A 16,417-nucleotide genomic window follows, 5' to 3' on the forward strand; every position below is an offset into this window, starting at 1 on the left:
CCAAAATTGAACTTGAGGGAAATATATATAGAAGAAAACTTTTGGTGAGTAGAAGGAGAAATGTTTTAAGTTGCAGATTTAAATAGGTATAAGAATACTTTTTTTGTTGTTTTACAGGTTATTTTAAAAGAGAAAGTAAAAGAACTGAATTTACATGAGGTAAGTTCCTTATAAATAGTGTTTTAATCTTATCTTGAGCTATTTTCTAATATAAGCATTATGTTGTGGTGTGTTTAAATACCTTTATCTTCACAAGTTAAAAAATAAGTTTACTTTCATCAGTGAAACAGAATATTTGAGAGACTCAGTCTTGTGAAGTTTGAGAAGAGTAACACCCCCTGTTTCTAATAGGGGCCAAGGTAAATGAAGCATGACTTACTGTTTGATTTTTTTTCTTTTTTTTTTTTTTTCTTTTTTTTTTGGGTGCTGGGGATCGAAGTCATAAACACATGCTTGCCAGGCAGATGTTTATGTCACTGAACTAAATCCCTACCCCTTCTGTTTGATTTTTAACTTTTTCCAAAAGTTAATTTTGACACGTGACCAAAATTAACATGAAGATATAGAAATTGATTTCTAATTGAGGCCTTCTGATAACCATCAGTGAAAAGATTAAATTCTGATATACATTAACATGCTGAATAACCAAAATGTGTCAGGCAAAGATTGGTTTGACTCATCACTTGAAGGACTTCATCCTGAGTGATAGCAGTGTATTACGTCATAGAGCAAGTGTCCCAACTGCGTCATCAATTCCAGCTTTGCTGAATCGAGCCATTAGTTGATTTGTTTACTGCAGTACCCCCAGCTCTGGTTATGGTGATTAGTTGTTTTGGCCACTGAATTATTTGCACCTTTATCAAATTAAATGGCCATATTTGCATAGCTCTACTTTGTGTTCTGTATTCTGTTTCCTTAAATTTTGTGCCTACCTCTTCATCAGTACCAGCTGTTTGCAGTAAATCCTGACTTTTGAACATCCAAATTTTGAATTTTCACAGATTTGAATGGACCATGCATTACAAACATTTGTACACGCGAACAAATTGTGTACTTAGCTCCTGTGCATGAGGACATGGTCACAGTTGTGCTGCTGAATGCTGACTGCACAGTACAATAGCACATAGCAGTAGCATGCTCAGTCAGAACTCAGGATGCCCAGAAGCAAGAGGAAAAGCAGGGGCGATGTGGAGGGGACCGCCAGGAAGTACAAGCAGAGTACATTGTATAATTATGTCAAACATGTGTAAGACTTACTTTGTTCCCAGCACTCGGGAGGCTGAGGCAGGAGGATCATTGTGAGTTTGAGACCAGCCTGGGCTACAAAGTGAGCTCAAGGCCAGCCTGAACTGTATAACGCGAGACCTTGTCTCAAAAAAGACAAAAAAAAAAAAAAACACTTATTTTGTTGGACTTAGACAAAATCCAGCTTACAAACATCCTCCCACAATGGGACTCATTTGTATTTGGAGACTTACTATACTGTACCTTTATAGTAAATTTTTAAATGAAACTGTCATTTTTCAACTTTATTTTTCTTGTCCAAGATTTAGTTATCTTATATGTTTTCTAAGGCTAAGAATTTATAAAGATAAGAGGTTCGTTTTGCCTCAGAGTGCTACATATTCAAAAGCTGACACTGGTACTTGCTCAACTATCAGGAAAGTTCACATGCTGCCCCACGATGGCAGGGAAGCAGGCATGTACAGAGAAAGCTGCTTCAGTGAGACTGGAAGCCAGCAGGCTTCTTAAGAGCTCACTGTCACAAAGCCAGGTATGGTGGCCACACGCCTGAAATCCAAGCACTTGGGACACTGAGGCAGAAGGATCGTTGCAAATTCGAGACCAGTCTGGGCTACAAAGTGAGCCCAAGGCCAGCCTGAACCGCATAGCGAGAACCTGTTTCAAAAAGACAAAAAAAAAAAAAAGGTTCACTGTCACAATAACTAACTCACACATGGAAAATCTACTCAAGTCTCAAGAAAACTAACCCAGCCCCTCAACACATTGAGGAAAAAGCTCGCATGAATGTTGGTGGGGACAAACTATATATTCAGACCATAGCAGTAGTCTAGTTCTTTTGCCCTTCGTGTGAATTGTGGCATCAGCTTGCCTATATCAACTGAAAAACAATAACATAAATCCATTTGAAGAGAAATGGCCTTTACTGTATTGAATCTTCTAAACTGAACAAACACACTGTGTCTTCATTTAGTTACTTACTTGAAGCTTTTTTTTTTAAACTAGGTACATACATTTAGAGTTTTTATGTCCCTTGGTGATTGATTGTTGTATCAAGATTTTCCTTCATCCCTGATAATTTTCTTTGCTGTGATGTCTTTGTCTGAATATAGCCACTCCAGCTGCCTTTTGATTAATATTTTCATGGTATGTCCTTTTCAGCCCTTTGTTTCAGTCTCCCTATATAACTGTATTGAAGTGAATTTTCTTACAGACAGCCCATGTCTGGGTCATGATTTTTTATTCCACATTGCCATTTTGTCTGAATGTATTGAGACCAAGGTATCAACTGATAGTGTAAAACTCTTAAAAGTAAACACAAGTGTATCAGCCTTCATGGCCTTAGGTGAGGAAGTGGATTCTTAGAACAAGCAGCCAAAGAAAAACAGATAAACTGAACTCATCAAAATTAAAGGACATCAGCAAGAAAGAGAAAAATGAAGGGCCTGGTGGCACACACCTGTAATCCCTGCACCTAGGAAAGTGAGGTGGCAGAATTGCCATAGTTCAAAGCCTGGGCTATGTAGTGAGTTCAGGACTATCCTCAACTACACAGCAAGACCCTGTCTCCAAAGTGTTTTTTAAACTTGATGGAGTCCAGTTTATCAGTTTTTTCCCATGGTTGCCTATGCTTTAGATGTTACATGCTTTTGATGTATGTATTCCCAGTCATTTTAACATCATGTGATAAATGGCCATCCTCCTGTCACTGAAAGGCTATTGCACCTTTGTTGGATAAGTGGCTACCTGATAAGGGACTTATGTCTAAAATATATAAAAATCAGCAGTGTAAACACCTGCCTGGCAACCACTAAGTTGTGGGTTTGATTCCTGCTACCAGAAAAAAATAAATAAAATACATAAAGAACTCTCAGCAGTCAGTATAATAAAAAGAGAAACAAACCAACCCAAAAATGGGCAAAAGAACTTGAATAGACATTTCTCCAAAGAAGAAATATAGTGACTGGGTGTGGATGCACATGCCTGTAATCCCAGCACTGGGAAGGTGAGGCAGAAGGACTGCCATGAGATCACAGGCAGCCTGGGCCAGTCTCAGCTGCATGGTGACACACTGTCTCAAAAATGATAGAGACAGACAAAGAGACAGAGAGAGAGAAAGAAATGACCAAAAAGCACCTCATGGGTAGTCACCAGGTAAATGGCCACTTCACATTCACTAGGATAGCTATGATCAAAAAGACCATAATTAATGCTGGTGATGATATGGAAAAAATTGGAACTCACATACTGCTGGTAGGAATGTAAAATGGTACAACCACTTTGGAAATCAATTTGATAGCTCCTCAAAAAGTTAAATATAGGGCCAGGGATTTAGCTCAGTGGTTTAAGTGCTTGCCTGGCAAACGCAACGGCATGAGTTTGATCCCTGGTACAAAAAATAAATAAATAAAAAGGTTAAATATAGAGCCAACCTTGGTGGCACACACCCGTAATCCTGGTACCAAGGAAGGAGGAGCACTGTAAGTTCAAGGCTATCCTTGGTTACATAGTGAGTTAATTAAGGGAAGCCTGAGGCTGCCTAGTGAAACACTGTCTCAAAAAAAAAAAAAAAAAAAAAAAAAAAAAAGGGTCAGGGATTTAACTCAGCTGCACAGTGACTGCCTGGCAATCTGGAGGTCATCAATTTGATTCCCAATACCAAAAAAAAAAAGTTGAATATAGAGTTAGTGTATACATCAGTAATTCTGCTCCTTGGTATATACCCCAAAAAACTGAAAACAGGGCCTTATATGCTTACACATCAGTGTTTATAATGTCACATTATAAAGTATCATTCCACTGTATTAGTCACAGTAGCCAAAAGATTAAAAACAACCTTAATGATCATCAGCAGATGAAAGGATAAACAAAATGTTATCTGTCTATACAATGGAATATTATTCACCTATAAAAAATCAATGAAGTAATTTATGTAGTACTCCTTGAACATGTTAAACTAAGGGAAAGAAACCAGACCAAAATAGAACATATTTTATAGTTCCTTTTATTTTATTTTTTGAGACACAGTTTCACCATGTTGTTCAAGCTGGCCTTAAACTCACTGTGTAACTCAGGCTGGCCTCAAACTCATAATAATACTCCTGCCTCAGTATTAGGATTACAGGTGTGTGCCTCCATACTCTGGTAGGATAATTCCACTTATTTGCATGGGTTTTGTTTGTTTGTTTGTTTGTTTGGTACCAGGGATGGAACTCATAACCTCACGCTTGCCAGGCGGGTGCTTATGTCACTGAGCTAAATCTCCAACTCCTGTAATTCCATCTATATGGGATGTCTGGAAGAGAGAAACCCATTAGGACAGAAAGTAAATTAGGAAGTAGCCTCTTACAAACATGGGTCTTTTAGGGATAGGACATTTTGACAGTGGCACTGGGTTAGTAGCTTTGAATATACTTTAAAACTGCTTACTTGTATGCTTAAAGTGATGAATAATACAGTATGTGAATTATATTGCAGTTTTTATTTTTTAAAGATGAGGGGAAGCTCCAGAAGAGAAATAATCTGTCTTTGAAATACTGAAAAGTAATGCTCATTTGCATAATCCTACCTAGAAAAGAAAGTTTTTCAGTGATTTGGTTCTTAAAGAACTTATAGGCAGTCAGGTCTGAGGCTTTTGTCTTTTTGTGATTGCTCTTAATTGGTCTCTTACCACTTAACTGTTTGAAGTTGTCTTACTGTTTTTTTTTAATTTTTTTATTTTAAACATAGTAAAACAAAACAAAACAAAATAGAGCAAAGCAAATCAGAACAGAACAATGCAAGCAACACAGGACTTCAAAAGAAGACAACAGGATATCAATAGTGGCTATCATAATGTCTCTTATTTTCTTGAAAATAGTTGACCATATCCTCACACACAATAATATCAAACATAACAAAATAGTATAAAACCAATCAAAAGAATGAAAGCATTATAGTACTTCAAAACCAGGTAACAGGGGCTGGGGATTTAGCTCAGCAACATAGCACCTGCCTTGCAAGCAGGCGGTCATGAGTTTGATCCCTGGTACCAATTAAAAAAAAAAAAAACAGGTAACAAGAAATGAATAGGGGTGACTGTAATATCTCATTTTCTTTAAAAAAAAAGTTGTCCATACTGTCACACATAATAAAAATCAAATAAAACACAACAGACTAGAACCAAAAAAAATAAAAAATAAAAAAGAATTAAAAGCATGACAGGACTTCACAGCAAAATGACAGGAAATCAGCAGTGGCTACCATAATGTCTCATTTTCTTCAAAATAGCTGTTCATACCATCATACATAATAAAGTCAAACAAAATAAAACAGTAAAATCAGTTAAACAAACAAATGAAAGCATTATAAGACTTCAAAACAAGATAATAGGAAACCAACCATAATTATCATAGTATATCCCATTCTGTTCAAAATAGCTGTCCATACCATCAGACAGTAAATCTAACAAGATAACAAAGGCAAACCTAACAAAATTGTGAAAACAATACAAGAGTTAAAGACAAGACAATAAGAAATTAACAGTAGTTATACCTTTCCCTTCCACGAGTTTCCTCCTCTGTCACTTTTACAATAACTATTTAGCTTTTTGGATTCCATTAACTCCTGTTTTATATGCTAGGGTTCACATGTATGAATTCAAACTGTTTCGCCTATGAACATGATCTCCAGTTGCATCCATTTTCCTGCAGGAGCCTCGAGATTATCCTACTTTATAACTGGGTAGCTTTCCACTGCTTGGAAATACCATATCTTTCTTATCCATTCTGCATTTGAGGGGCAAATTACCCTTCTTTTTTCTGGCCTCCTGTCACATGGAACAATTGTTTTCTCTCCTTTGATTTTTTTTTTTTTTTTTTTTGGTCTTTTTCCTTTTTATCGGTACCAGGGATTGAACTCACGACTGCCTGCTTGCAAGGCAGGCGCTTATGCCACTGAGCTAAATCCCCAGCCTCTCCTTTCATTTTCAGTCTATGAATTTCCTCTCCAGTTAAATATTTCTTATCTAGAATATGTTGATGGATCTTGTTTCTTGATTCACTCTCCCTGTGTTTCTTCTTATTGCTAACCTGGGAGCATCTACATTATGGGTTACAACCAGCATACACTGGTTTGTCTCTGCCCTGCTATCCTGCGGTTGGCCCTCCACTTTTCCCCTTCGTTCAGCTGCCTGTCTTGTTTGGCGATTCTCCTCTGCTACTATTCCTGGAACCATGGTCATCTTTATCTCTCTCTAGAATATTTGCTATCACTATTTAGGGTTGGTTTCGTGATCATGAATTCCTTTAGTAGTTTGTTATGGAAGTATCTTACTTTTCCATCAATTTTGAAAGATAGTTTTTCAGGGTACATCAATCTGGGTTGGAAGTTGTTTTCTTTCAGGATTTGAAACACTGTACTTCAAGCTCTTCTTGAATTGATAGTTTGTGTTGACAAGTCTACCATAATACTGACTGGTTTTCCTTTATAGGTGATCTGTTTCTTTTCTCTAACAGCTTTTAATATTCTGTTCCTGTGCTGAATTTCTGGGATTATTATATGTTTGGGTATAGATTTACTTTAGTTATGACTAATTGTAGCTCTCTATGCCTCACTTACCTGCATGCCAGATCCTTTCCCCATGTTTGGGAAGCTTTCTGCTATTACTTCTGTAAATAGCCTTTTAATTTCATTTGTGTTCACCCCTGCTTCTTCACTAATACCTATCACTCTTAAATTATGCTTCCTTATGTCATCTTGCTGCCATTGAATTGTTATTTCCTGATTCTTTTTTTATTTTTAAGAGATCTTTCCTAGGGGCTGGGGGTTTAGCTCAGTGGCATAAGCACCTGCCTTGCAAGCAGGCGGTCGTGAGTTCGATCCCTGGTACCGATAAAAATGAAAAAGACAAAAAAAAAAAAAAAAAAAAAAAAAAAAGAGATCTTTCCTTTCATGATCGCTAACTGCAATCCTATCTTCAAGGTTTGAAAGTCTATCTACAGTCTCTTTCAAGCAGTTTTTCCAGCTTTCGATTGGCTTTTTAATTTCCTGGATCTCTCTTTGAATCTGTTTCATGCATTGTAATTCCTTTCTACATTGTTCATTCAAAGTTTCCATCATTTTCCTATGCTCCTCTTTTTTATGTCTTTTTTTAGATATGCTGAGCATTTCTTTCATTATGTTTATGATTCCTTCTTTTACCTGGGACTTCTGATTTTATTGCTTTTATAGTCTTATTAAGTTGTTTCTTTAGTTCAGTTGCTATAGTGGCCTGGGATTTAGCTCAGTGCCATAAGTGCCTGCCTGGCAAGTGCAAGATCATGAGTTTGATCCCCAGTACAAAAAAAAAAAAGTCAGGTACAGTTGCTATCCTCTCAGACATTTCAGGTGTGTGATTTCCGTTTTCTTCTGGGACCGTATCTCCCAGACTTACTGTGTGTGGGCTAGAGGTCTGAATTTTGCTCATTCATCTTGACATTCTCCTGGGTTCCTCCCAAAAAGCTGGTTGTGGAGCCTTAGGCACTTCCAATGTTGCCTGTCCCTCCATGGGTGGAGTGTTTAGGGCTTAACTGGCTGTGTGTCCCTGCTCCTGCTGGCTGCCTGCAGGAAGCAGCCTTTTGGTGGTGGTGACAGCCAGCGGGCAGAGTTCAATCTGCTGGCTCTCTCTGCCCACGCTGGTCGCCTGCAGGAAAGAGCCTTCTGGTGGCGGCAGCTTGCAGGTAGAATCAGATCTGCTGGTTCTCTCTAACCACACTGGCTACCTACCTCTTACAGTTCAAAAAAAAAAAAAAATTAAGGCATTTATAACTTTAAGGATGTGTTTATATAGAACATAATAGCACACGATAACCATTATCAGACTCCTCTTTTTTGGTTTGTTCTTTTCAGTTTTGGAAATTGAACCCCTTGTGGATGCCAGGCACATGGTTGGCATGTGTTCTGCCACTTACCTGTATCCTCAGCCCTTTTTATTATTTTTTGTATTTATTTTTTTATTGTTGTTAGGATCTGTTACCCAGACTGAACTTGAGCTTGCTGTCCTCCAGCCTTAGTCTCCTGAGTAGCTGGGATTACAAGTGTGTGCCATCATGCCTAGCTATGAGCTCCATTTTGAAAAGACAGAAAATATAATTTTGGACCTTGGAAAAATAAGTGGATGAAAATGAGCAATGAATCCAACTTGTGCTTTGGTATGGTTTGTACTGAACCTCCAAAGGACAGGACTAAGCTTGTGTCAGATGGTTCAGGTGAGGGCTTTTGAGGGGTACAGGTCCTGTTGAGTCTAGGAGGTGGAAATATCATCCCCCGTTACAGATGGCAAAGAGACCGTAATACTGAAACTGTTAGCTTCTTTTTGTCCACAGATTGTTCTTAACTTGCCTCCAGAAACAAAAAATGGGTTTGACAAAAGTGCTTCTGTCACAGAATGTGAGCATTAATAGCTAGGACTGGTGTACTGCCTTTCCTCACCCTTCTACCCTCATCGGATGGCAATTGTGAGGAGCAGACTAGTAGCATCTTTCACAGATGGAGGGACGGAACTGTGAGGGATATCAAGAGCACAGGCCATACTGCTAATTGTGTCCAAGTCCAGGCCAGCTGTCTGCCCTGCTCCTCCTCCTCCTACAGGTCTGACTGACACAGTCATCCTCTCTTCTCCTGGCAAGATGCTGTCTGTGTAGATGAAGGGCTGTTGGAAGACCAGCATTCAGGGTGCTGGCCACAGCATACATTAACGTAGGAAGTTGGGCTGACATGGTAGAGGTTAGGAAAGTGTGGACAGTAAAGCCAGGTCATTAACAAAAATCAGGGATCACTTGAACCAGGCCGCTGGGGACACAGAGACTGCATGTGGAGGTATGCAGCCACTGGGCAAGAGCCTGGGTTCAGTGGTGCATCAGGGCAACACACCTGGGTCCCCGGCCACGCCCAGCTGCTCTGAGTTTATGTCCCCATACCTGTAAAATGGGCAGCTGCAACACAGTGTCCAGGGCATTGATCAGCACTCAGGAAGTAGCGTGGGACAGACTGATGGGCTGTTAGAGAGCAATCGTGGCCCTGTCTGCATATTTTCATAAATTTTAACTTAGTGAACTACAGAAGGAAACTCTGGAACTACAGTAACATGTTACTGCAAGCTGCTCCACAAGCCCAGAGTAAAGACTGCCCAGAGTGTGCCCAGAGGGAGCCAGGGCTGTACCACAGAGCAGGGGAAGGTGAAGCCCCAATGCGTCACAGGACCCAACCTTGTCACACAGCCGTCCTGTCTGCCTTCTTTGAGCCATGCAGTAGGAACAATGTGAGACTCTTCCTCACAGGCTGTCGTCCTGCCAGCCTGTCCCCTTACATAAAGAACCGTGGGACACCGTAAGTCCCTTCACATGACCTGGGCGCATACCCAGCAGACCCTTGGCCTTATTTATGACTTTGTCTTTCAGCTCTGTGCAGTGTGTCTAGAAGACTTCAAGCCTCGAGATGAGTTGGGAATTTGTCCATGTAAGCATGCCTTCCACAGAAAGTGAGTATCATTGTGGAATTATTTAATGTGACTCAACTTAGAAGCACATCAGCCAGTGTACTATGGGCCTGGGGGCAATGCCAGGTGGCTTCACAAATAATCTATCAGAAATCTAGCAGAAAGCTGATGGAACCCTCCAGGCGGGTGGGACAGGCAGGCAGACGATGACCACCCCAGCTTAGCTTGGGCAGAGCCACCTAAGCCCACACCTCATTGGAGCGCAGGCAGTAAACAGCTGTTTGGCTGGAACTTTCCAGTGACAGCTTCTATCTCCTAAGTATGTTTTATCAGAACCATAGTTATTTTAAGCCATAATAAACAGTCTGGATATAAATGGTGGTATGCGACTGCCTCCTCCCCCTCCCTGAAGACACAGAAATACTCTCCCTTTGCGTGCAGTTTTGTGTTTTGGATTTATATTAGAAAACTGGGTTCAGTGGTACATCAGGGCACCACTTCCCACCTACTTTCTCAGTGGCCATTGTTCTTTAGTGGGCAGCCGAGGGCTCAACACACTCACCATGGCTTCTCAGTACCACCTTGTGGAAGACAGAGGTGCTGGTTCCTCCAGAGGTAGCAGGCATCCTCTGCATGTGTTGGGGCCCCTTGGGACCACACACAACTCCTCACACTTTGGCTTTGGATCCCAGATGTGTTCACAAGCCATGGCAACAATGGGCTGGGGACGGGCTGCCACGAGCCTGGGGCTCACACCCCATCGTGGCATGTCATTCTGCAGGTGCCTTATTAAATGGCTGGAGGTTCGGAAAGTGTGTCCCCTGTGCAACATGCCGGTTCTGCAGCTGGCGCAGCTGCACAGTAAGCAGGACCATGGTCCCCCCCAGGGGCCCCTCCCTGGAGCAGAGAACATTGTATAGCTCACTGCACGGATCAGACTGTCACTGGATAAGACACCTGCGTAGAGCCAGGAGGAACATAAGCAGTCTCTGTCTCAGCTGCTGTCTACCTGGGGCAGCAGCTGCCACATCCTTTGCCTCATGGAGAACTCTCGGGCCAGCCAGGCTCAGAACCCAGGCATCTGGGTCTTGTGACAATCAAAGCAGTCTGACACCACCCCATGCCAAGAGGAGTGGATAAGCCTGCAGTTTGGTTCGAGACTTCATGATGGTCTTCTGCTAACTCCATTATGCAGTCTACCAGACACTTGCCTCCATGTCAAGGTGACTCTTTACTAGGCAGAAGGGAAGATGAACCCAGGTGTTAGAGAATTGAGCTGAGGAAAGGTCTCTGAATCCACGCCCTCCCCTATGAATGGATACACTTCTGTGCAGGCCCCACAACCCTCCTGGCACCCCTGAGCAGTAAACCCGTGGTGATGCCAGCTGAGGCACAGCCTGCCAGTAGTTAGCGGGGCAGTACCCATAAAGCTGTGTTCTTTTGCTAAAGCCATGCTGGAAGCTACAGGCTTGGGACACAGAGCAGCAGTGCCTCTCGCCACAGCTCAGCCCAAGTTCACAGTACTCGCTGTCAGATCAAGCTGCAACCACTCGATGTGCTTGGAAAGGTCCAATCCGAAGTCATTTCCTCTGATCAGTTCCCTCCTTCTCACCAGTGGGGTTCATCAGGAGTCCACGCCATCCCTGTGTCCACAGTGCTGCCCACATCCCAAGTGCAGTGTTCTTATAGCTGCTGCTTTCTGCCTGTTGGTTTGTGGGGGGCCACTGTGAGCCCCTCAGATGGCCCCAGAGAAGTGCACCTTCCTGAGGGAGGCTGACCCACCTGGCCCTGCTGGATGAAGAGAATGCTGACCCCTTTGCCTCCCCCGCCTTTTCACTCTCCTCTTTGTCCTCTCTTGCTCTGTTTCTACTTAAAAATACCTGCCCTTGACTTTAACAGTTTATCCCATGTAAGGCCTCTGGGTAAGTCACAAGCCTGAAGCCAGTGATCCACTCAAAACTGTAACAGGGTTCAGCCCCTCCTCCACTGGTGAGTGGATTGCTGGTTGCAAGCATCTTTATACGAGAGAAATGCGTGCTGCTCCTTGGCTCTTTCTGACCTGCTCTTCTGGAAATGATTCAGCCACTAGGACCTTCGAACACTGTAAATCAGCCACATAAAGCAGCAGTGACAGGGAACATTCTTTCCCACTGCCTGCTCGCCCCCTCCTTTGTCACCAGAGTGCTTCCCCAGGGCCTCGGTAACTGCTTCGCTCTGCTGCGCCCACAGGCGTGAGTGGGGAAATTTCTCCACCAGAAACAGACTGCGACTGTGGTGGGTAGAGAGGGGGCTTGCTGCTCTGCTTGTGGCATGTCTCCGGGAAGTTTTCTGGGGTTGGTCTCTGCTGTCTTGGAATGAGAGCAAACCTGTTCTTGGCTTAGGTGGCTGGAGTCAGATGAGGAGGAAAATTCCCTTTTGCCTAGAAAAGTGCTGAGCAGAATCGTTTGGAAAATTACTAATCTGGCTGGTCAGAATTGGCTGTTTCCTATGGGTGACCTATTTGTGGTATGCCAGCTGGACTGCTTCCTAAACAGGGCAAGAGAAGGAGGAACTATTTTTACACAAACGCCTTAGCCTGTTTGGCCCCATGTCCAACCTCCTTTTGTGTTGGTTTGTAGTATGACTGCACTGAGTGCTGTAACCCCAGTTTACAGTGAAATGTTTTCAGCGACCAATGTCAGAAGTGGCTTGCTTCTGGCCTGACCTCATTCATGGCTAGCATTATCATTTTCCATGGCAGCCCTGGGACAGATGTTCTTTCTAGTGAGTGCCGACAGAACCCTTGGGGGAGGAATGCCTGTGACCTATACAAACTACTCCACTCAGCTTCTGAAGGATTCTAGCATTTCAGTTACAGCCTTTTCTGTCCCTGTGCATTCATACTAAGGAGACAGCCTCACCAAGTCCCTGCCTTTGTGCAGCAGCAGGGTAAGTGAGCTCACTGGGTGAGCTCTAGGCAGGCTGAGGCAGTTGATGTCAGACTGAGCCTCAGGCAGTGTGCCCATCCCATCTCAGGGTCTGCTGTGCCCAAACCAGGTGCCACTAACCTCCTTTTCTCCACACTTGTGGATGCAGAGTGCTTCAAAGAAAGCATTCTCTCTACAAGAACCGGAAAGAGCAGAGATGAGAGTATCCCTGCTAAGTTACATCCCCCTCCCCCCACTGCGTGGCGGCCCACAGTGGCAGGTGGCAGGCTCGGTATCATTCAGCGGTCCTGGCAGCCCATAGCCAACAACCCGTGACTGCTCCCTACACTTGCCCGTCCCTGCCCCCAAGCCAGGCCTTTCTTGTGTCTGCAACACTGGCCATGCATATGCCAGGCCCTTTCATTAATGTCATCTCTTTATTCAATCACAATCCCAAATTTTTTTTTTTAATCTGAAAGAAACTCCCTCCAGCCTTTTCAGTTTACTTAGGGAACGCTTTTTGCTCTCTTGGCTCAGGCCCAAACCATGGGGAGGCTGCTCTTTGCACATCCACAAGCTGCTGGTGACCTTTTGTTAGACTGTGGATATGTGGGGGCTCCTGGCAGCTCCTGGACCACTGAGTGGTGTGCTTTGTCATAGTGTCTCACTGTGCACCGTGGGTTAATGGAGCATAGCTGTCCCAGCTGGACTCCGTGGTGGCTAAATAATTATGATTGTTGTTGCTAGGGCCACAACTAAATTCAACTAGCTATAGAAACAGAACAAATGCAGTCTCATTTGAGTCTCAGTTGGGTCAGCGTCTGCTGCTTTTCTTTGAGCAGTATGATCTGGTTAGACTTGTCCCCAGCAGATATGGTCCTTGTGGTCTGCGCTTGCCTAGCCAGGGGACATGGTAAGGCAGAAATGGCCAGCTAGGGACAAGCTGACTCTGAGGAGGTCTGGACTGAGGATTACAGGGAAACTCCCACCACTAGCAAGAATGTTGTTCTTGACAAGACTTGACTAATGAAGACCCTCTTCATGGCCCTACTCCAAAGCGCATCTCCATGGCCTGCTCCTGCTCTTCTCTGAGACACTGGGAATGATGAAACGCGCACAGGGAGGAATCCCAGAGCTCTAGACAGAAGCACTTGCAGATAAGAATCACTCCCTTGGCACTCATTTGCCTGGTGCCTTTCTGCAGGTCAGGCCCTCAAAGCCTCATTTCCTTGCCCACCACCCAGGGATACAGAAAGTGACTGCAGAGCATCTTGGAGGATTAGCCAAGAATGCTAACTGTGCCTGGAGTCAGGATACTGCTGATATCACAGCATCATCATCTAAAGCCTCCTGAGCTGCAGGGACCTGGTTCCCATCCCTTCCTCTTCTGACCTTCCTCAGTCACTTCCATCTGCCTCTGCCCAAAAAGCACACGAACTTGGTTGCTTAGTCCGAGTCTCCTTTCATCTTTTGACTAGGTATTTACCTCAGAATACACAAATGATGTAATTGTCTTCCTTGCATTTCTCCACCCATGACCGCCCACTATTAGTTTATTCCTCATGTATCCTTCTACAGATTACTGGTTCACAGGCTTACATACATGTGTAATCTTCCTCCTGATCACTATAGGCAGGGATTTGAGACATTCCTATGCATCGAGATAGAACCATCCAGAAGTCAGAACTGGGGGGGGGGGGGTTTTACAGTGATGTTCCTGTTAAATCAGGCCCATTTTTACTTAATTACAATATAGTGGAATTCTAGTTTCCTGTACAAAACAGAAACCGCAGTCCTTCACTTGCTCCAAATGTCCCACTAACCCAAGAGCATCATGTGTCTTATGCTTTGCACACCAGCCCTGAGCAGCCTCTGCAGGTATCCTAGTGAGCTGCCACCTCTCCCCCTTGCCAGCTGCTCCAGGACCAGGAGTATCCCACAGAGATGTCTAGCTACAACTGTCAGTCTCCACGAGGAGTGCCAGTATTTCTGAGGCAGGGGTCTGAACACCAGATGTCCCATGATATTCTCCCCTGCCAACCACGGCTTCATTTAGAAAGCTCACCTGTAGGTTCTCCTACTCGTTAAGTGTACTCAGAAGCAAATGCTTCCTAGAGAAAACTCTTCCCCCTTGCTCAGCTAAACTTTCCATTTGACAACAGAACCTATACCACTAGTGGCTTTTTTACAGTTCATGTTTGCCTTTGAAGGAGACATGGTAAAACAGCTTTCTCCAGGCAGCCTTCAGGGAAAAGGCACACACAGGTTATCTCACTCCCCAACAGCCACCCAGAGCAGCACCCAATGGCTACCAGTGCAGCAGAGCCCACCCCACCTGAAATTCTAGAAGCAATTCTGTGCAAGGCCCAAATCAGGGCACTTGTGGAATCTTTGGCCCAAATGAGGTTAGTATCCTTCCTGAGAGCTGATGGGAATTTCCTAGGACATACACGTCTAAATTGTGGAATTTGCAGGGGATACCTGGAAAAATACCAGGTCTTAGCTCTTTAGTGGAAATGGCAGGAGAAAACTAGAGACTTGTTCAGTAAATGTTTTTCTGTTTTAGAACCCAAACTGTTGTATGATATGACCTTTTTATTCCATCTTTAGACCAAGCATTAGCACTCTGGGTTTACCCACCCAGACCTCAGGCCTGTGGCCAAGGCATGGGTCAGGGAATACCCTTGCAGCTTCACAGGCATGGTGACCCAGACCACAGGCACACCAGTGCTGGGGGCTAGATTGTGCTCTGGTGGTCTCTTCTCAGCTCCTTGGGCCTGGGCAGCCTGGAGAGTCTGTATCTGGGCCTGCTATGCACTGCTCCCTCCGTCCATGTCCCTCCCTTGGCCCTGTTGATGCAAGCACAGGCAGGGTGGCAGTATTAAGTCCCTCCTGGTGACAGCCTGTCTTCCAAGAGTACCCTGGTAACTTGTCTCTCGACAGGTCGTAGCTAGGAAGGGGGCACTTTAGTATGCAGTTTAGCCCTCTGGGCGTTATTCACTAGATATTATAACTCTTTCAAAAAAAAGTTTATGAAATACTGAGCTTCAGATTTCATAAACGTATTTGTAAACTAAGAATTCTGCAGCAGAATATTTTTAAACATTCGCAGTTTTTTTGTAAGCTATATTTTTGTATATTTAATTGCTATTTTAAAATTTTACTGTTTTTGCTAATCACTTGTTTAAAAACAAAACATGCATGTAAATTGAGTCAACACATGTAAATAAAAAGCTGATTTTGAAGATATTCCGTATCAAGCGTGTACCTTTCAACTGTATGGTCACCTACACTTCCCTTAAGCAAGGCTGGCAAGACTTGGAAATCAAGATGGGGCTTTGATCAGTGGAGATGGTCACAGGCACCTTGTGTGGGAGGCCCCTCTGACCTGGCCTTTTTGTTCTGCATGCGACACTGGTAGGGGACAGGAAGCAGCGGCAAGAGTTCTACGCCTTTTGAGGGGGCCAGTGAGGCCTCCAAAGCAGACAATTTGCATTTCACCATTCCAGCCATGCTGGCTCAGCTCTGAAGGCACGCATGCACACAGACAAGCAGCGCCCTGGCCATGAGTGCCAGCACTCAAGGCCCCTTCTAGTGGAAGAGCCAAGCTTCCTCCCTCAGAACTTGCCTTCCCCTCAGCCCTTGTGCAGCCTTGAAACCCTTCCCCCAGGCACCAAAGCTGGGCTTATTTTCCTCAACCCTGTTCTTTTGCTCCCATTGCTTCACATTATTCTCATGCTTCTGGAGCTCTCTAAATCCTATCTGTATGGATATCCTCAGCACTGTCTCCCCCACTCAACATCCTGATGTCCAT

General features: G+C 43.8%; 1 protein-coding gene across 2 annotated transcripts in view; it reads left to right on the forward strand.

Moving 5' to 3' along the window:
- Positions 1-15,852, forward strand: part of Rnf24 (ring finger protein 24) — a 58,773-nt gene extending 42,921 nt beyond the window's left edge. For both annotated transcript variants that reach the window (XM_013159765.3, XM_003476609.5), the window contains 3 exons: positions 118-159; positions 9,660-9,739; positions 10,479-15,852. In XM_013159765.3, the coding sequence (XP_013015219.1) occupies positions 118-159; positions 9,660-9,739; positions 10,479-10,617 (261 nt within the window). In that variant the 3' untranslated portion in view covers positions 10,618-15,852. The remainder of the gene's footprint in view (positions 1-117; positions 160-9,659; positions 9,740-10,478) is intronic.
- Positions 15,853-16,417: the final 565 nt, after the last annotated feature.

This window comes from Cavia porcellus, unplaced genomic scaffold, assembly GCF_034190915.1.
Source record: "Cavia porcellus strain 051 isolate PalLab524CR breed Dunkin Hartley unplaced genomic scaffold, mCavPor4.1 scaffold_5, whole genome shotgun sequence".
NCBI lineage: Eukaryota > Metazoa > Chordata > Mammalia > Rodentia > Caviidae > Cavia > Cavia porcellus.